This window comes from Populus euphratica, unplaced genomic scaffold (genome assembly GCF_000495115.2).
Source record: "Populus euphratica unplaced genomic scaffold, PopEup_1.0 scaffold13.1, whole genome shotgun sequence".
NCBI lineage: Eukaryota > Viridiplantae > Streptophyta > Magnoliopsida > Malpighiales > Salicaceae > Populus > Populus euphratica.
The window spans coordinates 399342-426270 of record NW_011499872.1 but is presented as its reverse complement, the minus strand read 5'-3'; the positions used below and the strand labels follow the sequence as shown (position 1 = coordinate 426270).

At 31.7% G+C, this 26929-nt stretch overlaps 2 protein-coding genes and 1 long non-coding RNA gene across 3 annotated transcripts; 2 read left to right on the top strand and 1 right to left on the bottom strand.

Annotated features, from left to right (window-relative positions):
* The first annotated feature begins 6416 nt into the window (after nt 1-6416).
* LOC105127472 (exocyst complex component EXO70A1-like) lies at nt 6417-8681 on the top strand. The gene has a single exon (XM_011028789.1). The coding sequence runs from the start codon at nt 6614-6616 to the stop codon at nt 8516-8518; it is 1905 nt and encodes a 634-aa protein (XP_011027091.1). The 5' UTR covers nt 6417-6613; the 3' UTR covers nt 8519-8681.
* A 3838-nt stretch (nt 8682-12519) lies between these two features.
* Nucleotides 12520-13165, bottom strand: LOC105127471 (uncharacterized). The gene is made up of 2 exons (XR_842638.1): nt 12729-13165; nt 12520-12680 (listed from the first exon to the last, which is right to left on the bottom strand). It is a non-coding gene; the product is annotated as an uncharacterized LOC105127471 (long non-coding RNA).
* A 4682-nt stretch (nt 13166-17847) lies between these two features.
* LOC105127470 (3-ketoacyl-CoA synthase 21-like) lies at nt 17848-19580 on the top strand. The gene has a single exon (XM_011028788.1). The coding sequence runs from the start codon at nt 17961-17963 to the stop codon at nt 19317-19319; it is 1359 nt and encodes a 452-aa protein (XP_011027090.1). The 5' UTR covers nt 17848-17960; the 3' UTR covers nt 19320-19580.
* The last annotated feature ends 7349 nt before the right edge of the window (nt 19581-26929 follow it).

Genomic DNA, 26929 nt, shown 5'->3' with positions numbered 1-26929 from the left:
ATTGGCTAAATAAAAATTTATAAGATGGATATATTAATTGAGACAAACGCTAGAACCAAAACAAATGATTTTGCTTTATCATAAATCAGTTTCTTTGGCATTTTACATTTTTTTTCAACCACTTTTTCCTATTTTAATCTGAATTCATTTGTCAGATTTGTTTGCTAATGCAATAAGTGCCCCAGTTTTCTCCTAGTGACCTTGGTTCCGTGCAAGAGTAACAGCTTCTGGGTATTTTTTAAAAATATATTTTAAAAAAAAACTTTTAAATTGATGTGTTTTATAACTATTTTTATGATTTTAATATGTTGATATTAAAAATAAAAATAATAATTAGACAAGGTGGTCTTTCTCATTATTTTGATGGTTGTTTACCCTTTTCTGACTGAAATAGCACTACTGAGGATCTTGCCCCTAATCTTAGATAGGTCCTACGAGGGTTTGCTGCAGTTTATTGCTATGCCTGGGTTAGGTCAAATAGAGCTTTATTAGAATTTAAAATGATAGTTAATTTTTAAGTGAAAAGTGTTTTTAAAAGAATTTTTTTTTAAATAGGTATAATAAATTAAAATTCTCGGTAAAATAACATCATTTAAAAAAATTTATGAAATATTGCACTTTCCTCATGTCACTCTTTTGAATAACAGCATTTGAACATGTCACGTTTTAAAAGCACGACAACTTAACATGTAGCTTTAATAACAATTATTTAATTAAACCGGTCGGTTAGTTGATCTAATTGTATGAATCAGTTGACCGTTTCACATAAAAACTATAGTTTTATAAATTTTTTCTTTCAAATTTGTTTTATAAGAGTCAATAATATAGTTAGACTTGCGATAACGAATGATTTTAAGTGGTCATGTGTGAGTTTGTTACAATTAGATGAGGATCTCTCTTAGATAGATTACATGAATAGTCTGGCATATACATTTATGGACTAGTATAATAGGTCTAGACTCAAGAAAAGGTTTAGTCAAAACAAACCAAAATAATAGCTTAAAAGAACTATAATTTTTTATCTGATTATTGGATTATGTTTAAATTTTTACAAGAATTTTTAAAAATTATTTTCTTTTATATCTTTAAATTTAAAAAATATTAGCTCGAGGTCTAATTTTAACAATTTTATGATTTTTTTTATTTTTTCAAACCAGTCAACCAATCTAAATAATCATTACAAAATAGTCAAGTAGTTAATCCTGAATTTAACCGATGATGTTATGGTTGTGAATAAAGATATTAATTAAAATTTTATCATAATTCAAAACCTTTATATTTAATTGTTGTCATAATTTAAAAAATTTAATTAAACATCATGGTTTAAAATTATAATATTTAAAAATATGTTATTTCACTAAAGTTTGTTGCTGCTATATTAATTCATTTTTTTTTTTGTATGTTAATCGACTAATTTATCATTTTAATCTAAACACTTACTTTATGATAGTGCGCTTGAAATTCCCGCCGACGCAAAATGTTACACATGAAGATCACAAGATTAGGTAACAAATCAATTGAAAATCCCCTCGCTGCTTGGCCTTAGTACCTTGACTTCTTCAACTCAAGCCAAATCAAGATTTTCCCCACTTAAAACAGGCGTAGATCCTTGAGCCATACGTCGTTCATTGCCCAGGTGATATCATTTGAACAGTCCTTAACTTCAACAAAAGAAATCTTAGAAGACGCCAAGCTAGCTAATCGAATGGTAACCGAAACTTTTTTGTTTCCCCGACTGACCATTTCTAAGTTGATGAGTGATGACTTAGAGGTTTCAAGCCCAAAAAAGGGTTCTTGAGGATATGCTTAGCTCAGTTTCAATACTTTTATATAAAATTCGCGGAGTTAATAAATAAGCATAGCAGACATATGATCTAATTCAATGTCCTTTCGCATGCATAAATATTTCCTTGTTTCTTGAATAGATGACAGGAACCATAATTTCGTGTAAGAAAGTTGCTGTTGAACGCTTCGTATATTTTACATGCATGATACTGATTTTTAGAGCACATCATCTCCATTTTTCTTTTAAAAAGAAAAGACAGAAAAGAAATTGTATGCTTCTACCTAGAAAATATATAGTTCCCATCCCTCTACGATTATCTAACCTGCCGAGACAGGAAACCCTAGTACGTAATTTGCCACAATTTGTTGTTTAATTACAGTATGGCGTGAGCTATCGTCTATTGCTTATCATAGTCGATATGCTTATATCATGGTCCAAGATAATGGCTTGTATTTGCTTGCTATGCAAAGATTCTGCTAGACTTTTTCACAAGCACCCACCTTCTCCCCTATACCAATATTTAAATATAGTTGCATTCCTCGCGTCAACTTCAGATGTGAGCACCTCAAGTAGCTGTTTTAGTCAAAATCACTAGCTATCATTCATTGTTGATCAGGGATATCCCTGGCTAAGCTAAAACCTGAAAATGCGTGAGGATTTAGTCCGTAAATATGAAAATAAATGAAATAGTTTTTCAGAAAAAGAAGAAGAAGAAGAAAGAATAGTGTTACTAAATTATATGAAATTCCCGATAGGGGGGTACAATTCAATAATAGTATGATCCATAATAATTCAATTGCTTTATACTATGTAGAGTTTAAAAGTATACATCTTCAAATTAATATCCAGTTTAAAAGATAATTTTCATTCAAATTATTTAGATAATTTGACAAGAAATATCATGCATAATTATTAAATTAATTAATTCTGAAAATAATAATAATAATCATTTATATTAATACCACAATTTTGATTTTCTCTTCAAATCTTCCCTCCAAATATCCAGTTTAAAAGATAATTTTCATTCAAATTATTTAGATAATTTGACAAGAAATATCATGCATAATTATTAAATTAATTAATTCTGAAAATAATAATAATAATCATTTATATTAATACCACAATTTTGATTTTCTCTTCAAATCTTCCCTCCATCCAAATCTATTAGTTTGGTGTCTCTCACACTATAAATTACAACAAAACCCCTTACATATTTTAACTATATAATTAAATTTCATTTTTCTTATATTTTTCTTGGTAAACATCAAGTTGCACGTATTTTTACATCACTAAAAATGTATCGTAAATTTTCAGTCATTTATATATCATTGTCCCCATCATTCTCCATTCTTCTTGTCTATTGGATAAATCTCTCTTGTTTTCGATAATTTTTCAATTCCTTTTCTTTGTTTTGAATTCAAAAAGAATTAGCAAATAAATTATGATTTTTATAATGAAACTCACATGTTTAAATATTTAGAGAAATTTAACGGTGAATTAGATAATTAAATAGTTATTATACTATGCAGTTGGCTTTGTAGAGACAAGGAAATGCTGCTGCTGCTGCACATTTTAATGATATTAATCCTAATAATTGTAACCGTTTAATGGGCAAACAAAATCACTAGAATGAATAAGGATAAAATACCTGACAACAAAGTATAAATGATGATGCATTCATGCCAAGTTAGAAGTCTAAATGGCATGCTTTTGCACGAATTGCGCTCAGTACATATGTTTCAGCATATTTTAAACAAAATAAATAAATAACAATTTAATAAAAAATGATAATTATCAATTCACATCAGTTAATAAAATAAAATAAATTTTGGTATTTCCCTCGTTATTCAATTTTTCTTTTTTAAAAAAATCCCACCTATCAAGACAGGTAATAGATCTGACGACCATCTCCTTATCCACACTCATTTCAATTTACACAGAAATATGATTATTATAATTTTTTTGTTGTTAGAAAGGATGAGTGTTTTTTCAATATTTTTCATGAACCACATAAAATCTAGGAAGTCCAAAACCACAACGTTAGGAGGAGTGTATGATTAATATTCATTCAATTAGAATACAAATTTGGTCAAACATTTCTGCGGTCTCTAGGAGAGCCTCCCAACTTCCTTTCATTTTCATTCTAGTTTCACCTCTCAATTCTCAGGCTCTGGTGTTGCTTGCGACATCTTCACATATTTTGTATTACCAAGCATGCATATATATATATATATATATATATATATACACACACACACACACACACTTTTCCATGTGCATAAATATGACTCGGTAAAAGCCCAAGAAAATAGATATTTCTGCACCTTATCTGGGGTTGTTAACCACCAAAATGCTCTTTCATATGCCTCCAATAAAAGGGTCAATATAGATGCTTGACTTGATATTTGGGATTCTAGAAAATCAATTTTTTCCCTATATTTCCACGTAGATTACGAGTTAAAAACACTATAAAACAGATGAAAGCTTTCACTAGATAAAACAAAATTAGAAAATCTTATGGTTGCTGTAGAATTAAGGTTGTTCATCATGGTTGAAACGAAATGATAACAGCCGTCCTAGTCCTTACGCAGTTGACAAGGGAAAAAAAACCAATATAGAAGCATCTGCCAAGAAACTGAAAGACTAACATTGTACCAAACTCGACTAAATGCCTTAATTACTAATTGAATGTATGGTTTTCGAATTAATTATAGGAGATGTGCAATCTTGGAAATTAATTTGAGATCCACTCCTTCAAAAGTTTGCATTTTTCTATGTATTTAAATGACATCTTACTCGAAGAAATTTCATGGTGCCGACACTAATTACTCATATTTATTTTGTTAAAAAATAAATATAAAAACAAAAACAGGAAAGAAAGGAAAACATTCCTATTTTTTGTATGGATCCTTAGATTTGATTTTTTTAATTTTCTATATTTGTTTAAAAGTAAATTAAATAAATAACTACTTGTAGATACCGTAAATAAAGTTTTTCATTTCTGCCTTGAAATCTCAAAGAAGGTTTTGGGATGTGGCCTCCGTTGTTTACCTTGTACAAATATCTCTCTGTTTTTTTTTCTTTTTTTTTTTGATAAGCAGAAAATTCTTCATTTCTAATTGACCCAAGAACCTCGAGCGATTTATTGAGCCCCAAGGGAATTTGGGGCTTAAATTCATAGCTTCTAGATTAGTGGCTTTGCTTAGATTGATAAACAAAATGTTAGCAAGAGTTTAAGGATTGGGAGTTGGGTTAAGTCATGAACAATTCAGAACATTCCCGATGCCACGCTGGACACCTCCAAAAAAGTGTTTTGGTACAAAACTTCTCTATAATGGCATCGTGGGTTTTATTATTATTATATTTTTAAATATAGATGTTTACATTAACCTGCATACATTTTCATTAATTTTATAAAACATAAAATTAACAATTACATAAATTTTTAATGATAATAAAATTTATAGAAATTAAACTGGTAATTCATCTTCAAGATTCCATTCTTGTACATGTATTATAACGAGATAAAAAGGAAATATATAGGATTCACAATGTGATCTCATCATTGAATTTTCAGAATAAAAATTATAGGACTTAAATTCATCTATTTATAGTCAGGAACAAGTATTTTACAGCTTATTCAGTTGGGTTAGGTCAAGTCTAGGTTTTGAAAACTAGCTGAATGAAATTAATGGGCTTTAGATTCTAGTCAAGAATCGAGATCATGACATGCATGTCGTAGTTTTAAATAATCAGTCTAACCCACTGCAATTAAAAGATTTTTAGAGTTTTCCTGGATGTTTCCACCTTCCCTTTCTTCTCAACAAGCAAAATAGTTTAGATTATTAGCTTAATGCTCTATCCGGAGACTTTAAAGCTCGAATTCCTTTCGATAAATATTAAGTTCCAAAAACAAAATGGTTAGGTCCCAAGTGCAGCCTGGCTCCACAGCCAAAAAAAAAAAAAAAAACCCCACCAAAATCAAGTAATATATATTGAAGCTAGCATTGCCTTAATTGCAATATCTTTTAAACATATTTTCCTCTAGAGAGATCAATAACAGAGGTCTTGGGTGGAGACTGGCCGGAGCCATAGAGTCTTCATCAGTCATTTGATACCAAATAACAGAGGTCTTGGGAACCATAGAGTCTTCATCAGTCATTTGATACAAAGAAGTCTTGATTAAAATGTAAAACCTTACGGGTGTGTGTGTTGCTCCAGCAATTAATGCTGGTTTTTTCTTGTAACGATAGTCAAGCCTCGGGTTCTAAGTTTGGGTGGGCATGTCATGAATTTGCTTGGTAAATCCCTTGCTAGTATTTAATTTTCATAATTTTGCTTCCTACCTCCGATTTATTACGTTTTTTAATTTCATCATCCTCACTTCACTAACCATTCTACAAAATAAATAAATAGCAAATAAAATCATCACATAATTATCTGAAATTAAAAAAAAAATAGTGTAATTAAATGCATAACATCTAATTTAGTATTGCAGTCCAACTATTTAATAATGTATTATTGTTTTAATATATTGATATTAAAAATAAATTTTAAAAATAAAAATAAATATTAATTTTAAATATTTTAAATAAAAATATTTTAAAAAATAATATTTATCACGTTCCTTCTAGACATCTTGCTGGAGTTGGTCAATGATTCTTCGGTCAAACAATGCGAGAAAGCAAGCTTCCTCGATTAGCAGCTTAGCAGCTCCTTTCCTCTATATAACGCCGCTCCATATTAAACACTCAACTAAAAGAACCAACAACTGCAAGCCTCCTGTTTCGAATATAATTAGTTTTGTGCGCACATTTTCAGGGATCAATGGCTTGGTCAGAAACTCCAAGGAGTATTGCAGCCAAAAGAGGGGTGCTAGCCCGCCTTTTCTCATCCTCTACAACACTCTCCTTCTCCTCTTCACTTTCAACCCCTTCTACTCCTTCCACCCCTTCCACTCCTTCCTCCTTAACCCCCAACATGTTCTCCGAATCCATGATGGAGGAAACTATAAAAAATGTTGAATCAATCATCACCAAATGGGATCCAAACTCTTCATCAATTACCAGAGTCACCTCTCTCTTCCATAGTAACAGAGAAGAAGCAGAAGATTTTCTCGAAAGTGTCAAAGACTTGCGTCGAGCAATGCACGCATTGGTCTCTGAACATTCGACCTCTGATAAGCTTTTGCTTGCCCAGAACCTTATGCAAATCGCCATGGCAAGACTTGAGAAGGAATTCTATCAGATACTGTCTGCAGCACGCGATCAAATAGACCCAGAGTCTATTTCAGTTCGATCCTCGGAGGGGTCGAGTAATCTCGAAGATGAGAATGAGCTTGGATCTGAAGAAGAGTTCAAAACAGCAGGTGAGTCAAACACTAATGTGGAGAGAGTCACAGCACTAGCCATGTCATCAGACCTCAAATCTATAGCTGACTGTATGATAAGTTCTGGCTACAGCATTGAGTGTATCAAAATATACAAACTTATCAGAAAATCAATCGTGGATGAAGGATTGTATCTGCTCGGAATTGAAGAATTCAGGCCATCTCAAATTCTCAAAATGAATTGGGAAGCTCTCGAGCATCAGATCAAGAACTGGCTGAATGCAGTGAAGATTGCCGCGAAAACACTCTTTAGTGGAGAAAAAGCTCTCTGTGATCATGTGTTTTCAGCATCTCAGACGATCAGGGAATCATGCTTCTCTGAGATAACAATAGGAGGACTAAATCTTTTCAGATTTCCAGAGCTTGTAGCTAAGTGCAAGAAATTGCCGGAGAGGATTTTCCCACTATTGGAGCTCTACGAAGCTCTCTCTGATATCCAGCCAGATTTAGAATTGATATTTGACTCTGAATCAACCTCAAAGACAAAACAGCAGGCCGTTTCATCACTACATGGACTTGGCGAATCAATCCGTGCCATTCTTTCTGACTTTGAATCAACAATTCAAAAGGACTCGTCAAAAACTCTAATCGTTGGTGGCGGGATTCACCCACTGACCCAAAAGGTTACGAGTTACATATCTTCACTTGCAGATTACAGCAGGATTCTCTCAGACATTGTTGCTGATTCTTCACCACCAAGAAATACAGCTTTCCCTGAAGCTTACTTTGAGAGTCCAAACTATGATGCCAGTTCAACACCAGCAGTCTCAGTTCACCTAGCTTGGCTCATTTTAGTCCTTTTATGCAAGCTTGATAGAAAAGCAGAAGGGTACAAAGATATGTCTTTGTCATACCTATTCCTAGCAAACAATCTTCAGTTTGTCCTTGATAAAGTTTGTACAACTCGCCTTTATGTGCTTCTCGGTGAGGATTGGGTGTTCAAGCATGCCGAGAAGGTTATACAATATGCTTCCACCTATGAAACAATGGCATGGGGTAACGTCTTCTCATCTTTACCAGAGAAAAATTCTCCACTACTGTCTCCTGAAGCAGCAAAGGAATGTTTTCAGAGGTTCAATGCAGCTTTTGAAGAAGCATATAAGAAACAAGCATCATGGGTTGTGCCGGATAGGAGGTTGGGGGATGAATTGAAGGTGTCAATTGCAAAAGAACTTATACCAGCATACAGAGAATTTTATGACACGCATAAGGTGATGTTGAGGAGGGTGCAAGATTTTGAGGTGTTTGTAAGGTTCAGCCCTGACGATCTTGGGAATTACCTCTCGGATTTGTTTCATGGAACTGCCATTTCAGGCAGCACCTCACCTCGTACACCGCGATAAAGTCAATCTCCGTGAAACGATAGAACAATAACTGTCATAGGCTTACAGCACCTGTTACTTCCTTTGTAATTATGTTTCCATTGTGTGAGTTCTTGCTGTTAAGTAGCAGTCAGCCAGTGCCGCAGAAAGTCAACTATAATTGCTTCGCATCTCTACTCATATTCTGCAAAGATGGTGATTTCCCAATTGCAGTTTCAAACAGTGGTTATACCAGAATAAGATTTTTTAGCTGAGAAAATATGGCTAAAAATTCAAAATTGGTGAAGGATATAAAAATATTTCGACTTCAAATTTTTAAATATGCATGAAGGATTTAGATTAAGTTGAGAGTCAAAGAGCTTGTGAAAATATCATCAGCTTCAATATCAAAGCCAACTTGGTTTAAGTTTTAAAACAAGATTTTATACATTACATATTTAGTATATATCTAAGATCAAGGACTTTGTAATTCAACATTACCTTTTTATGCTTTTGGGAACCAGGAAGTAATGCAATATGCAAAGAATTCTATTTGACATGGCATATCAGTTTCAGAAACGACCCTTGTCTGGAATAGATTTCATTCGGCATATAACAAGCCTGCATGCCATCAACCATTGATGATTTTTTCTCAGCTAAAAATAAAGACTTGGAATATTGATTAAAAAATAAAGGTATATAAAGGACAATAGCAGCGCATTACCCTTTTCTGTATAAAACTTCAGAGTCCTTTTCTTCTGTCCTGCTTCATATATATATTGCATTGAGAATATACCTGATAAAACCACAGTAGAATGATACTACAATTAAGAAGCTGTGTATCTTGCTGCAAATCGATGTGCTAAAATTCTAAATGCAAAACAACGCATATGCTTAATCACAACAAAGCACCATCATTTTTCTTCCCTAGATGGGCTTCTATGCCCGCGCAAACAGCATAAACTCTCCAATTCCTTGTATAATTGTTGTACCAGAAACCTCAAACACAGCCCCGCATTGGTTCCTGTCTCCTGCAACCCTCACGTAGTGATCCTGGCCCATCATCTGAAAAAACAACAGAAACGTAAACGTAATAACATATATAGTTTGATTATTAAGGTTGTTAGGGAAGGATTAATTAATTGTTGATTGAAAAGGCAATTTTGAGAGGAGAAAGGACCAGCCAAGGTGGTGACAGAGTAGAGAGGACCGTGGAGGCCACCGATGGAGAACCGGCCAAACCCTTCTGCTCGACCACCCAGGGCTCTCAAGCTGAAATCCACGTCAGCGTAAGGCAGCGAGGCCATTTGTCTTTTCTGTTAAAGATATTGAAATTCAATATTAAGGATTTATAGTTTATAAAAATTTTAATATTAATTAAAAAAATCTTAATGAAAAAGAATTTATAATAAACTAGTTTATTATAATCTAGTTTATTATATCCTTGTTTAAATAAAATATTACATTCTTTATCATATTAAAATTTATTTTAAATAATTTAATTAATAATTAATTAAGATTAGACTTGTAAACTCAAATATTAAAAAAAAAATAGATGTATCTTTGAAGAAAATTCTTTATAAAATATCATTACATTCTTTATCATATTAAAATTTATTTTAAATAATTTAATTAATAATTAATTAAGATTAGACTTGTAATCTCAAATATTAAAAAAAAAAAGTAAAAATGTGTCTTTGAAGAAAATTCTTTATAAAATATCGTTCGTCTCATCCTTCTTCTTTTTATATTTGTTTTTATAAATTAGTTATCATATCTTATTTTTATTTTTCTTTTCTAATAAGTGGTATCAGAATTTAAATTTAGTTATTTAACATGGTTAATTCAAACCTTCCACTTTAATATTCTAAATTAACAAAGAACAACTATCAAACTTAATATATTGGAGGAAAAGTTTATTCTCTCCTGCACCTTCTCTATCAGCTCGAGTAGTTAATCGTGTTACAAGATGAGATCAGATTCAACCTCTGAGGAATGGGCTGCAGTGCAAGCATTATATCCATTGATCGGGTGCAGCAGTTGTTCAAGTCATGCAAGAATCTCTGTCAGCTCGAGTAGTTAATCGTTACAAGATGAGATCAGACATTAAAACAGTCAACCTCTGAGGAATGGGCTGCCGCGCAAGCATTATATCCATCGATCGGGTGCTGCAGCAGTTGTTCAAGTCATGCAAGAATTCATTCGCTGTTGTTGCGAGTACAGAAAAAGGGACATAATTCTCCAACGAGTCGAGGGTGAAGTAAGGTTTTAAGTTAATTTTCAATTCAGATAAATAAGTGTTAATCTTTTAAGTATTTTTTTAGCATTATAATTTTTTATTATTTGTGTTTAATAAAATAAATCAAAAAATATTAATATTGATTAAATATTAAATCAAAAAGCTTATCTTCCTTATAAAAATAAATGATACATTACGAATAAATATTTAACCCCAATTATTATTTTTATTTATTTTATTTTATCTTAGAGGTTTTTATAAATGTGGCATGCAATTATAATTTATTTATATAAAATATAAAAGGGAAAAAATAAAAATAAGTCATAATAATATCTTTAAGAAATTATAAAATTAAAAAACAATTAAAAATACTAATTGATATTCTAAAAATCAATGAAAATTAAAGAGAAAATATTAATTTTAGATTTTAAATTAGACTGGGCCTGTAAGGCCCGTGCACTCAGACACACATAAAAAGTCGTATGTTGTGGCAAACAACCTATAATTTGTTGCATAATGTTCAAAGTGATCGAAAAATTGAAACCCTTGTTTTCATACCCTAAAATCCATATTCAACTTGTTTACAACTTAAAGCACCTAAAAACATCGTATCAACCTCAATAAACTCAACTACAATTCAATTACTCTGAAAACCAAAATTAAATAAGTGAAATCTTTATGGGTCCTAATCTAATTTTTTTTAGCATGATTAGAAAAAAAAATCAAAATTGCTCAAAATGTGAAATGCCAGGATAATCAGGGCTAACCAGTAAATACACTAAACTTTAGAGAGAAAATTGAAGTTCTCAACGCCAATATCCAAATGGGGTCATATTGTGTTTTTTGTTGAATTTGTTTTTTGTTCTTTTAAGTTTTTTAATCACAACTAAAGTTTTATTTCACAGAATTGATCTTTAATTCATCATTTAAATATTCCTGGACACCTTGTATATGTGAGAGGATGCAAATTAAAAAAATATCCTAACACATAAAATCATACTAATACAACTTAAAAGGATGGAATTGCAAATAAAAAAAGTTGGATAACTAAGATGTGCATGAGACACTGTTCCTTGTTCCTGATCTGTATATTTAGTAATTGTAATTGCAATGTAATTCGTAACAGGACCTTTTGTCCCTCTCATTATTTTTTTATTAATAATATCTTACATGCATTTTAATTAATTTCATAAATCCTAAAATTAATAATCAAATAAACTTTTAATAAAAGAAATCCAAACTTATAACTATTAGAAAAATCAACTGTCGTAATAAACTATTGGAGTATAAACTCAATGCCTTACCATTTAACTGTCCTAATGTCTTACCAATTAATGTGGGTCCCTCTCATTAATTTGCTTCACACAGAATTGCGAGTTTTTTTTTTAACACGGTAAAAAAATAATAATAATAACGCATTTGAAAAATTAATTAGGAATCTACAATAGTTTCAAGAGTTGTAAATGGTACATGTGACTCACATGCATCTGCAACTCGCGTTTCTCATAAAGCATCTCCAACATCACCATGAATGACCTTTCGGCCCTCTCACCCGGAACCCAAAAACTTTGATTTCTCATATGGTGTTGGCGGATGAAACTGGTTGCCGGCGGCGTGAGTTTGAGCTCTGCATCTTCATCTCCTGCCCATGTGCTACAGTGTTCGGTTCGTGCCACATTGGTCTTTGTTGGTCGGTCTTCGTCGGTCGCTTTCCTCTTACGATTGAACGAGATTGGTGCTTGTTGCTAGATCGCTTTTCCTAGGCTATATCGACCTTCCTCCACACGTGAGATGCCTTTTTTTTTTTTTAGTTGAAGAGAGGCTGCAACAGCTTACGGGTTTGATTTGGTCAGGACTGCTTGGTGGTGAAGAGAGAGGTTTGATGGTGACAGGGGAAGTTAATTCTGGTGGTGGGTCAAACTCTGGCTGAGAGGAGGAACATACGACAATGTGGTGGAGCATGTCCTAAGTTGTGAAAGACAAAAAAATGGTGGTGAGTTTCGGGTGGCTGGCCTAAGTTGTGAAAGAAAAGAAAAAAATGGTGGTGAGTTTCGGGTGGCTATTATTGGTGGTGAGGGAAAAAAAAAATCTGTGATATTTTTTTTTCTTAAGAGAGGGTGGCGGCTTGGTTGCAACGGATGGGCTGCTAATTATTTTGCAAAACAAAGTTTTTGGATCATGGGAGAGAGCTAAAAGGCCATCCATGGCGATGCTGGAGATGTTCTATGAGAAATATGAACCGCAGATTGATGACATCTGTGAATTACGACTCTTTACGTTTCATTTTTTTAATTATTTTTTCACCTGTAATATTTTCCAAGATTTTTTTTTTTTCAATGTGCTAATCTATCGAAAGTCGAAACACTCCAAGATTGCAACTTGATCAACTGACAGCCTCATTTATGGTTGCTGTCGTTTCGGTCAATACAAGGTAGCTGTCAATGTGATGCTTAGAGACTCGTGTTATTACCAGCTCCATGAGCTTCCCATTCTTTTCACAGTTTGACAGCTTTGCCCTTGTCATATCAGATTCTGGCAAGCAGGGCAACGAGTTAATATATACCAGTTTTCTGTAATTATTAATTATAATAATCTGGAAAATTCTCCAATGCTTTTGATGCTCTGTGTCGTTCAGAGATTTCAGTATTTTGATTTCATTTATTTTGAATATACTGTTGAGATCTTTCATGACTTTCATTTAAAAAATTAATTAGCCTTTGTACCTTTAATTTTAGTTTTCACCACCTTATACTAAAATTAAATCTTTTTGTTACCTTTTTAAAGCTTCCTTCCATATTTTGCATACAAGAGTAATAAAATGACTTGAATGTCATCAACATCGATAATTTCTCAACGTAGTTGATTTTTTTCTTAATAGATTTGGTTTTAGATTTTGAAAATAATAAATAAATAAATTTAAGATTTATATAATTATTTTAATTCTCCAGTCAAGAAATTTGATTTTAATTTGTTTAAGAAACAAGCTAGTGGCCTAAATATTATTTATTTTGTCTTAAAAGAAAAAACATATCAGAAGCCTTAAAGTCTCTGCTTTGTTTTTTTCCCCTCTTAAAATCAAACTTTCTAGATGAAGAATTAAAACGTGATATTAAGTTTTACTATTGAGATTCTTATAGAAAAAAAATAAAATTGATTAGCTAGGTTCAAGCTTTGAGAATTCTACCCAAGTTCATGGCAAGACGTAAAAATCTAGAGACATCTCCAAGTCTATACGTACGATTGTGATTAATGATAGCTCGTGCTTCTTGTCAGGTTAATATAGGGCAGGTCCGTATATATCCGAACCATCCCGTGGTGCTCCATGGAGAACGTCGAACATTCAGAAAGAGTCTTAAATCCTTAACTAGAAGTCTGTCGAGGGCATTAAGTTTTTCCTCAACTCTAAACGGTCGGTGGAGGAATAATAGATTCCCGACCTGTGCAGATCAAGGGACTGTTTATTTGTATGTTTTTAAAGTATTTTTAAAAAAAAATTAAATTTTTTTATTTTTTATTTTACCTTAAATTAATATTTTTTATTGATTTAAAATTATTTTAATACGTTGACATCAAAAATAATTTTTTAAAAATAAAGAAAAAATTAATATTTTTAAAATAAAAAATATTTTAAAAGTAATTAAACTCTTAAAAAAACCCTCATACATCATGACATCTTATAGAGAATTAAGGGAAATCTCCAGTGTTTGTGTTGGATAGCTTAAATTAATATTTTTTATTGATTTAAAATTATTTTAATACGTTGACATCAAAAATAATTTTTTAAAAATAAAGAAAAAATTAATATTTTTAAAATAAAAAATATTTTAAAAGTAATTAAACTCTTAAAAAAACCCTCATATATCATGACATCTTATAGAGAATTAGGGGAAATCTCCAGTGTTTGTGTTGGATAGTATTAACTTGGATGGAAAAAACACATTCTTACCGAGCAATAAGCATGGCTGAGCTCCATGATCTGCAACACATCTCCTTCAACTTATTAAACCAGAATTATCCTTTTCATTGTCTGCTGCCTGCGAAGCACGATTACAGCAACATCAGAAATGAAAAATCACAAATGATCACTCATAGTGATGTGTTGGAAAATAAAAATTGCATCCAAAGGGAAGAAGTCCTAAATAACGTGCCTGTGAAATCCCACTCGTGTGCTTGGATATTAATGTTGTTTATGTGCCTCTAAAAGTCAATTAACTTGAGCTCATATAAAATTATCAATATCTTGTTCATATAAATAGGACTGAACAATTTATTTTTCACTTGCCCCGTTGATTCATCTTTCTGTGGGGGTGAGCTTTTTCCACTCTAGACCCTAGAGAGCCGAGCATTGTAGAGGTCAAGAGGTTGTAAAGTTTGTACGAGTCGTCTGTCCTGCTCATTTATTGCAACTTGATCGACCTCATTTACTGTGCGAGTTGTTTCTAGAAACAACTCGCACAATAAAGATTTGTTTTATTACAAGCGTCGAGCTTCCCATTCTTGTCAGAGACCGACAGCTTTGCACTGGCCATCTCAGAAACTGGAAGGCTGTGCAGCAAGTTGACAAATAGCGCCACGCCAGTTTTCTGTTACTCAAAAACTTTGGAAACTTCTGCAATGCTTTTGATGCTCTGAGCCAATGGAAATCTCGATGTTTTGGTGTTTTATTGCCCGCGTCGCAGCCAAGGTTCAAGCAAGGCACCAACAACAACAACAAACAAGCCGATGTACACGTGTTGCTCCATGTAGAACGTTGAGATCCAAACGTGTTGAGATCCTTAATACCGGAACTATAACATTACTATGAGATTTCTGCAGTAACTATGGGATGATTTAATTTCAATGTTGATCGAGATAAATAAAGAAAGATTTTAAAATAAAATAAAAAAATTCTGCTCGGCCTTTCACTGTGTAGCAAGATTTAATATATTGTGTATTGCTACAGGGCATACTTAATGCATTATACATTGTTAATGTACATTGACGATTTTACTCTACAGTTATAAAGAGAGAGCTAAGTTTTGGGAGGCATAATGGTCTTTGTAAGATGGCATTACAAATCTGTTTAGGGGTAAATAAGTCTCTTTGAATCTTTATTATGCAATGAAATTAGTAATTTATGGTTTTTTAGTTTCTTTAACGGCGTAATTATTTACTCTTGTAATTTTGTTTTTCTTGAAGTTGACGAGCTCAAGGTTGTTTTTGTAATCTCACTTTAGCTTCTTGTAATTATGAATCAGACTTTGGAGCCATAAGATCTTTCAAGATACGGTTGCATAATGGTCTTTTAATATGGTAAGATAGCATTACAAATCTGTTTAGGGGTAAATAAGTCTCTTTGAATCTTTATTATGCAATGAAATTAGTAATTTATGGTTTTTTAGTTTCTTTAACGGCGTAATTATTTACTCTTGTAATTTTGTTTTTCTTGAAGTTGACGAGCTCAAGGTTGTTTTTGTAATCTCACTTTAGCTTCTTGTAATTATGAATCAGACTTTGGAGCCATAAGATCTTTCAAGATACGTATATATATATATATATAAGGTTGAAGGTTGTTGATGCTTGCAATGGGAGAGCCCATGTACTTTGGGGCGCGTGTTAACTACTACCGCTATCGAACACCGTTTTTCATGACAACATTTAAAACAGTGCATTGAAAGCTTTTTATTTTCATGTGCTCATAAAGATGAATGCCATGGTGTGTGGTTATGGTGGACTTATTTCTCCCCCTTACTCTCTCTCTCTCTCTTCTATATGGCAAAACACACAAGCCTTTTTTCATTTGTTCTATTATACAATGTGATCTCGTTATTTTTATTTCCATTTAATTAGTTTTTTAATCTTTTGTAGTTCTTGGATTCAATTTTTTTTCAATCATTTGATTTCATTTATTTTTAATATTAAATTAGTCCTCATTTGAATTTTATCTATTTTATTTTTTATTTTTTATATATGTATAAAATGAAATAAATATCAACTAAAAAAACAATGATTAAATTTAAAATAAAATTTAAATTAAATTAAATTAAATCATGAGAGATGAAATTGAAGGGACAAAACTAATATATAAAAGATAAAAAATAAAATAGATAAATATATATAATTTTTTATTGAGTAATAAATAATAATTCAAGTATTGGTATCCATATGAATATCCAAAATTCAATTAATAATTTATAAATATCTAAATTTTTTATTGTAATAGGTAAGGCATGGATATAAAAACATCCACCACACAATTACTATTTGCCGTCCATGCTTAACAACATTTGATTTTAATTATTTTTTATCAAATTTTATATTTTTTTATTATTATTTATTTTGTTCAGATTCCTTTTTTTATTCTTTTTTTAATAATCCCTTAATGTTTTGTGATTAATATTATTTTGTCATTTTTTTTGAGTTTATCTTCAATGAAATTAGTCTCAAGCTCATAATCAAGGTTTTTTAATGAATTGGTTTTTATATTTTTTTTTATTGAATTATCTTAATTTTATATTCATAGTTACGGGTTAAAATTTTTTACTAATATTATTTATTTATTTATAAATTTTACTATTTACATGCTAAATTGTCTAATAATTAAGATTTAAATTTATTTTAAATGAGATTACTTTGCTATCACAATAAATTTTACATGCTAACTCATATAAATTCAATTTTTTTTTATTTTTCATTTTTATTATCAAAATTATACATGTTCATCACCCAGGTCAAGTTAATTACCCGATTCTTGTTTTTTTTCCTGAGAATATACTAGTTGCCTTGAATTCTATTTTTTGTTTTTTTTTTTAAAATTGATCTGCCACGCCATAACACAGGCACCCGTCTAGACAACGATTGCTTACATGCGCGTGTAAAATCCTTCTTATTCATCTTGCACTTTCAAAAGAAATCTGTGGGCATGTGAGATGGTGAATGGTTTCGGGGATTCAACTTCAAGCCCGTATACGTAGCAAGTCCTGTTCTACAGGCCTTGCCTCCATCAATGGCTGTGGCCTAGATATCTACAACTTCAATTTACGGCAAGCAACGATCCACGGAGCTGGTTAAGAAAATTAAACTTCCAAGAATCCAAAATTTTGACTTCATCCCTATTGGATGAAAACTGCATCACCTAAGGCAAATGGACATGCATAGAACTTGCATCAAACTTCAAATTGTACTATAAAAGGACTGAAGTTCGACACTTCTGATACACACACACACACAACTTCTATTACTCTCTTCCTTCCAATAGGGCCAATCATGATACTTTGTACTCTCTTCTTCATTATTTTCTGCCTTTGTAAGTTGGTTTTCCTGAAAAGAGAATCCTGTTGCTACATGCTGGCTTACGAGTGCTATAAACCTCCAGAGGATTGGAAGCTTGACACAGAAACTAGTGCAAAAATCGTCTTCAGAAATAAGAACCTGGAGATAGAAGAATACAAGTTTCTATTACAAACTATTGTTAGTTCTGGCATTGGTGAAGGAACGTATGTCCCTAGAAACATTATCTCAGGCCAGGAAGATTCCTCAACTCTCAAAGTTTCCATTACGGAAATGGATGATCTCATCTTTGACACACTCGACAAGCTCTTTGCGAAAACAGGAATTTCTCCATCAGAAATTGACATACTTGTTGTCAATGTTTCTTTGTTCTCTCCTGCACCTTCTCTAGCAGCTCGAGTAGTTAATCGTTACAAGATGAGATCAAACGTTAAAACTTTCAACCTCTCTGGAATGGGATGCAGTGCAAGCGTTGTATCCATTGATCTTGTGCAGCACTTGTTCAAGTCACACAAGAATGCATTCGCTGTCGTTGTGAGTACAGAATCGATAGGTCCAAATTGGTACCAAGGCAAAGAAAAATCCATGATGCTCTCAAACTGTCTGTTCCGTTCAGGAGGTTGCTCGATGCTCTTCACAAACAACAGCGCTTTAAATCGTCAAGCCATCTTCAGATTGAAACATCTTGTACGTACGCATCTTGGCTCAAAAGATGAGTCCTACGGATGCTGCACACAAACAGTAGATGACCTTGGCTATAAAGGTTTTCTCCTTACTAAAAGCCTTAAAAAATCTGCTGCTCAGGCTCTTGCTTTGAATCTCCGTGTCTTAGCACCTAAAATGTTACCAGTAAGTGAACTAATTCGCTATGTTTATGTATCTCTTCGAGAAAAGAAAACCAAAAGCACCAGTATTCAAGAAATGGGAGCAGGTTTGAATCTGAAGACTGGAGTAGACCATCTCTGTATACACCCGGGTGGAAGGGCAATTATTGATGAGGTTGGGAAAAGTTTAGGCCTTAGTACTTATGATCTTGAGCCAACTAGAATGGCACTTCATCGATTTGGCAATACATCAGCTGGTGGCCTTTGGTATGTTTTAGCCTACATGGAGGCCAAGCAGAGGCTTAAGAAAGGAAATAAAATACTAATGATCAGTCTCGGTGCAGGTTTCAAGTGCAACAACTGTGTGTGGGAGGTAATGAGGGACCTGGAGGATGTCAATGTTTGGAAAGACAGCATAGACCAATATCCTCCAGAAACCACAGTCAATCCATTCATCGAAAAGTATAGTTGGATCAATGAAGAATATCTCAGCTTTGTTAGATTTCACTAGATGCTAGTCCTGCCCAGATCTTTCCTTCTTTTGAACCATCCTGGCATGATTTCTATGTTTCTTTTCTTTATGATTTTGAGCAGCAGTCAGTATCAGAATATCCTTTGTTTCTTTTTGTCGCAGTTTGTGTGAAAGATTGATGTATCTTAGTATCTCAATGCCCACATTCGGTGCGGCATCAAATTTCTACTTATTTCTGCATGGACTAGGTGTTTTTTATTGCAAATTCTCTCTGAATTTCTATTATGCCATCTTTTCTTATCTTGTTTTTCCTTTCCCTTTTGGTTGGAACTTTCAACTTCCTGTCACGCTAGATGGATCATTCTGGCCTTGTTGATGAGACTGGGCTAGTTTTTAACAAAAGCAAAATTTATTATGTTCACATCCTAGCTCGATAAGAGCATGGTTATATCCACCTAAACAATAGAGATTCATATCGATGTTGCTTAAATCATGGGATTAGGACACCTGTTTTTTTTGCTAACTTATTAATCTCACCAGCTTCTTTGTGAAATTTATAGAGGCAGAGTGGTTCATATTTCTACATGGACCTTGTTTTTTTTTCACTTGTATAAGCTAAGCTTATAATTACTGCAATGTGACAGAGCAGGGTGATGGAAATACGTTTTTTTTCCTTGGTATGCTCACAACCTTAGAAGACTGGAGACATCGGCCTTGCTATCAATTCATCTCAGCATGCAGAAGCACCTGGTCATTAGAGAAGAATTTTTACGAATAAATAATTGATCATAAATGGAAGCCAGTTTATTTTACAGACCTACCGTAGCCATTGCAATATTTGAGAACTGTCGCAATTGCTTGCATTGCACATGTCTATCGTCAGACATTACATACTGAGAAACATAATTTCTATGTTTTCTTAGTTATCACTTGTCAACCATCAGCCCTGCTGTAAACTCAACACAGTTTATAGAAGGTTTTCAGGAATGGCATCTGGACCGTGCACGTTGCCATATTTACTGTGGCCATCCAAAAAGTAAGTTGGAGTTTTTGTTTTTTGTTTTGTTTCTGGGCAATGATCATTGTTATCCTTAACCCTATTACTATATTTTTGGTACAAGAAAGATAACTAAAAATCTTGCTTCAATATTAACTAGCATCTCCAGGGCTAGAATAGTGGCTTTGGCTGTTGTATGTTTATTATTTTGGTTAAAGGTAGAGTGATTTTTAAAAGAGTTTTTGTTTAAGAATATATTAAAATCTTTTTTTTTCAACTCTTTTTTTTTAATTTTAAACATCAACGTATCAAAATCTTTTAAAACATTAAAAAATATATATCAATTTAATATTTTTTTGAAGTTTTAAAGGTAAAAACAAACAGTTATAAATTTAGAAGACTACAAAATTTGAATGAAATGGTAAAAATATTCGAAGTCCAACAGTTTTGTTTGGGGTTAAATTAGGGTTGGAATCCTAATTAAATCGAGGCAAAATTAACCCAATGATCATAATATAGACCGGCAAGAAAATCAGTAAAGATACTATAGGATCTATCAAAAAGACTCTGCACAAACTATGATGTTATTAACTGAGAGTTTGATCTGGGAGAAGAATTTCTTTATTAAAATGATGTTATTTTGTTAAAAAAAAACCTCAAAAACAAGTTGTATTGATTACAAAATAATAATAAATTAACCCAGCAATTGACAGATTAATCCAGCAACATGTGATCCGAGTTTAAGCAGGATGTTTTATAACTATGATCTTTTTTCTTTTTTCTTTTTTTTTTATATTAAGCATGATGTTTTATAACTATGATCTTGATTCGCATGGTGGCGACCATCGTTAAGCTCTCGATGTGTGTCCTTGCCGTTATGTCACCTTTAATTTTCTGTCGTGGAAAGTGAAAATACTTGCTACCTGCTCAAAGCAAAAGGCATTGATTGCGAGAGCGTTGCCTCTGATACACATTGAATTCAAATTATAGAGCCACCTACCCGCGCAAAAACTTGACTACATGCAAAATAAATTTGTCAGATGTGATGGATCGAGGGAAAGACGGGAAGGATACAGCAGAGTTGATTATTTTTTTTTGTTTTGTTTGATTTTTGTTAGAAAAAAATTAAATTGAATTTCTTTAAAAAATAAAAATTAAATCAAAATTAGTTTAAATTAATATTTAGTTTAGTTTTTTAAATAAAAATCGGTTCAGATCTATTTAGTTTAATTTTTTTATTTTGATTAGATTTGATTTAATTTTTTTGGTTTGGTTTAATTTTAGCTCTGTTTAGCTTGATTTTTTTTGTTTAACTCAGTTTTTTTTATTTTTTTTTGTAAAACAGAACAAAACCGATCAATTTTTTGAAAATTTTAATTAATTTAATTATTTTTTTATGGTTATAATTATTTTTTTTATTTTTTTTATTTACTCGGGTTTTTTATTTTTTTCTGCACCTTGTATAAAGTAGAGCGATAGAGTGAAGAAAGGACGCATATTAGATGCCACTCATATATCCAGCTCTTAGGCTCTTAGGCTAGAGAGAGTAAGAAAGTCTACGCCCACTGCATGCAGCACATAGAAAGGCTTCCAAATACTAGCTGCAATTTCATTTTGAGAGAACGCCTTCAATTTATAACACCAGCTTGCACACCCATAATTGACTGAGCAGTGATAATTGATCTCTGATGGGCAACAATCTTTTGGGAAAGTTTTAAGTTACATCTCTTGTCCTTCGGCAGTTGTTGCTTTCATCACTTTCTTCTAACATTTGCTGGCGCCTTTGCCTGTCCAATAACACAATCATCACATTCAATTTCTTCTTTCTTCAGAAACACTAGCCATTACTGTCTTGTCAAACTGTCAATACTTAATGCCACATGCCGAACCGAAACTTAAGCTTACCATCATCTTAAAATTTCAAGCAACCCGTACCAGTATCAAAACAAAACACCATGGGGCAAAATCAGCGACATTCATTGATTTCACATAAGCAGCTGTATTTAAAAGCAACCAACCAGGCTGGCAGGGCAGTTGGAAACTCACAAGTAAAAAGAATAATTATCTTTTGTAATTTTATTTTATTTTCCACATACACTTCTGTTGCGTAAACAAACAAGATGGAGGGATACTAGCTAATTTGAGATAGAAAAGTTTTGTTAGGAAAATCCCAAGTCGGAAGGAAGAAGCATGAGGCTTGCATCTCTGTTTCAATAAAAGAGAGGACAGGAGCCATGATTGCACTCATAGAGCCATGTGTTAAGCACAGAGCAAACTTTTCTTTCACCTTTTACAAAAGATACAGTGGCAGCAATATCTACCAATATTTAAAGGTGCGGTTCATCTTGTGAAGGGCCCCATTAATTAAGTTGAATTTCGAGTTCCTCCATTATGGAGCCGGCCGATGCTATCAACTACAAAATTTGTTTCAAGAATCAAAACCTGTCTTCGGCCAACAGAAACTCAAAAACAAACCCGTGGTTTCCTGAATCAAAACGTGATACCCTTTACTATTCACCCAGAGCTTGCATATTTAACGTATTTGTCGTCAGGAAAAAATTATCCACGCTCGATGCATTTGACTAAGTTCTCGGCTTCTTCTTCTTCTTCTTTTTTTTAATTTGGTCGGCTTCTTCTTCTTCTTCTTCTTTTTTTAATTTTGAGAATTGTTTTAATTCGATTTTTATTGTTTTGAGGATGTATTTTAATCCGGTAAGCATAGAATTTCATTTACATTTTAATATCTCAGCTCTCTTTACCATCCTCACATTTTAGTCCCTTCATGTCAATTTTTTTAAGAAAATTAATGGGAAGGCTACCCCTATCCAAAAGCTATATTAGCAGGAAAGCGGTCACGGTAGGAATTAATAAGGTATATAAAATTTATATTTTTTGGGCATTTTTAATAGGTTTTAGTTGGGCCTGGTGGAACGGTATCCATTTCATACTCAGCCCATTACCATCTTTAGTCTTCTTCTCGATCTAAAAAAATACCAAATTATATTTAAGAATATAAAGAGAAACCTGAAAAATAAGATTGAGAAATGTATATCATAGACTAACATATGAAAGGGATCATCAGCCCACGACTCATTTAAATTATCATTTTCTTAGTAATTTTACCCAACTTGGACATTAGAGGGATTCGATCACTCTTTCACCTCTAATCCTTGCTTGAGATTGCAAGTCTGAAAAAAATCAATCAACTTGATAATATCTCTGCCGTGAATTAACTTGTTCAGAAGGGTTAGTTTCTTGTGCTGTAAATCTTTAAGGTTATGAACTAAACACATTAAATCGAGCTAATTGCTTTAATAATGCTGAGTGGAGAGTCCATCACGAGAGATCGCTTTTGTTGCTGAGGAAAAAGGAGGAGGAGACGGCGAATATGGCGTGAGCTGGACTGTGCGGACAATAAAGAGGGTGCGAAGGGCTGCTTCTTATGCATATCCCGATGGAGGTTATTTTGAGAAAAATATATTGTTTTAGATAAAAATTTTCTATTCTTTATTATAATGTTTTTTTAGTTTTTTATTTAAAATGAATATTTTCCTTGATTTATTTCTTATTATTAGCGTTCTTTAGTTTTTTCTATATAAATAACTATTATAGCTTTTTGGTAAAAGAAAATAAAAAAAAATAAATTAAATATTCTAAGATTTTTCTAATATTTATAATGTTCTTGTTCTTTAGGGTTTTCAACTGTGACACACCTTTTATCTTCCTCCACCTTCGTCACTTCCCCAACGTAACCGAGTAGTAGCAACTTTGTCTTTCAAGAGTGGTGAAGGCCATTTAGCAAGTGCAAAAGGCTATTGATTCTGGGTTGAAGCCAGGCATGCAGCTAGTTCTGTTTGGACCATTTTATAACTTCAAGCTACGAACCCTCTCAGAACTTAGAATAATGATTTAATGTAGCATTTCGTGGAGTAATTCCTTGATGAAATGAGGAAGATTGAAAATTACAGAAAAACATGACCGGATCCTCTTCCATCGAGCAGGGAAGATTGAGAAGAACGGAGTGAGATGAGTGTAAGCGGAAAGTTGAGGAAAGTAAAAGAGCATATTGTGTCTCTCCGTCTCCCGTCGAGTGGAGGCAATCTAAAGCCAGGTGGGCCTAGTCAGCTGTGATTTCGAGCCCGACATACAGAAGGTCAAAGTTCACATCAGCTGCGTATTGAGCCCATCTAAGTTAAAAGGCCGACATTGTATCTGTCATGAGCCTGTGATGTGGAGGATTAAGAACCGGTAATAGATCCTCCACTGCGGTTCCAAAGCTAAGGTTTTCGTATTAGGAAAGCAGTTGTAAGGGTCCAACCAGCCCACTTTTAGCTATTTCACCGTGCTCTCTTAGCTTTTTCAATCAACCATACACACATGTTTTTTACATCAAATTTTTTAAAAAAATAAAAAAATTATACATTTTATTTAATTAAATAAATTAAAAAATATTTATGCCAAAAAATATAAAAAAACCAGTAATGAAAAGTAAATATTAAACTAAAAAAATCAAGAAATATATATAAATCAAAATATTTAATCTCGTAATACATAATATATATCTAATTATGTTTAATAACTTTGTTTATTTAAATATTTTTTTATATAATCAAACAATAACTTGTGCAAATAAAACATTATCCACCCAATAAAAATATTTTTTTATTTTATTTTTCAAAATATAAAGAAATGAACACTCATACCCATGTCTAGTCAATTAATTTAATTAAAAAAAATATCTTTTAAAAAATAAATAAAAATACCTGAGATAACCTGAGTTATTTTAAAAAATAAAAAAATATTAAATATTAAAAAAATAAAAATAACAATAAAACTCAATCTCTAATTAAATAAATATTGAAAGGTATACCTACAAAAACACAAGTTTAAAAAAGAAGGAACCAAACCTAGATGAACATCTTAAACTTAAGTTAATTCCTAAAGTTCGTAACTTATGAAATTCTCAAACAAGAAACTTGATTCTTAACTAATTTAATATTAAATGATGAAATTAAAAAAAATTAATTGTTAAAAAAAATTACAATGAAAAAATAACAAAAAAAATCAAATCTTATATTAAAAAAACCTCAAAATGATGAAATTATAAATAAAATTAATTTAATCATCTAAAATAAAATAAAATAGCAATCAACATAATGATAATGAAATATCAGAAAATTGAAAGAGGTGGAATTCAAAAAAATTTAATTTTATAATTTATTATCAATAAAAAAATATTAATCAGGAGAATGAATAAATAACAAATAAAAAGATGCTTTAAAATTTTAAAGAGGTTAGCATGGAAATTGAGTAGAAAATAAAAGAAAAAAGGAAAAAAATAACACCGACACTAAACGAATTACCCTTTAATGGATAAAACATTGAAATGATTCAACATTATGCATGGAAGGTGTCGTTTTTTAAATGGACAACCTTGCATGTGGTGGTCATTTTTTTAATATTATTTATACATGTTAAATTACAAAATGCCCCCCAAACCAACCTTAAAAAAAAAAACTCTAATAAAATTATTCAAATACCCGTAATCACAAACCATATAAAATTCAACTTCTAGCGATACTCATGTCATCCTACTGTTTTTGCAAAATTAAAAATTCTAAAACACCCCCGTGAACCAGTCTTAAAAAGCTTAAGAATTAAGATAATGTAGTTATTTACTTGTTTATCAAAAATAAAATAAAAAAGGCTTTTATATCCCCCATCAATATAAAATTAAGATAATGTAGTCATTTACTTGTTTATCAAAAATATAAAAAGGCTTTTATATCCCCCATCAATATGAAAATACCTAATGCATCACTATAAAAAAAGCTCATATTACCCTCAATAACTAATTACTTGATATGCTTCGAGAATGGCAGGAAAGTAATTTTATTGTGAACAGGCATGTTGTTTTTCTTATGTATTTTAAATTTTCTTATTATTACAACTGGTATTGTAGATGAGTCTTAGATTAAAATTATAGGAAAAAAATAAAGATGTGTTTAGTAACATGAAACTATTTTTTAGTTTTAGTTTTATTTTTATTTGATAAAAATAAAAATCAAAAAAATTAAATGAAAATGATTTTTTTCACTAAAAAAATAAAAAATACATTGAAATTATACTTATTTTTTCATAAAAGAAAACATGATTTATAATAGTTATCTTAATATTTTGTATTTATAATTATATAATATTAATTTTATTTCCTTCACATGAAAAATCAACATGAGAAATTTATATAGTTGACTAAAAAACATTTATATTATATTTATACTAAAAAAATAAATTCATTATGTTGGTTACATATTAAAATATAAAGAACTACTTTTATATTGTTAAAATATACGAGCATGTAAAAAATCATATTGTTTATATTTTTTCTATTTGAAACACTTGTAAAACAAAAACTATACAGAACCTCTAAAATATATTTCTCAAACTTGGTATAAGTTTTAAAATCTAAAATACTAGTTTTTTAATTTTTTTAATGAAAAAATATAATATTTAAATTAAAAATTAATTTTATTTCTCTTAACTCTTTTTTTTAAAAAAAAAAAACAAAGAATTAGTAATATTAATACAAGTGAAGGACAAAAGAGTTTTTAGTAACATTAATACAAGTGAAGGACAAAAGAGTTTGCTATAT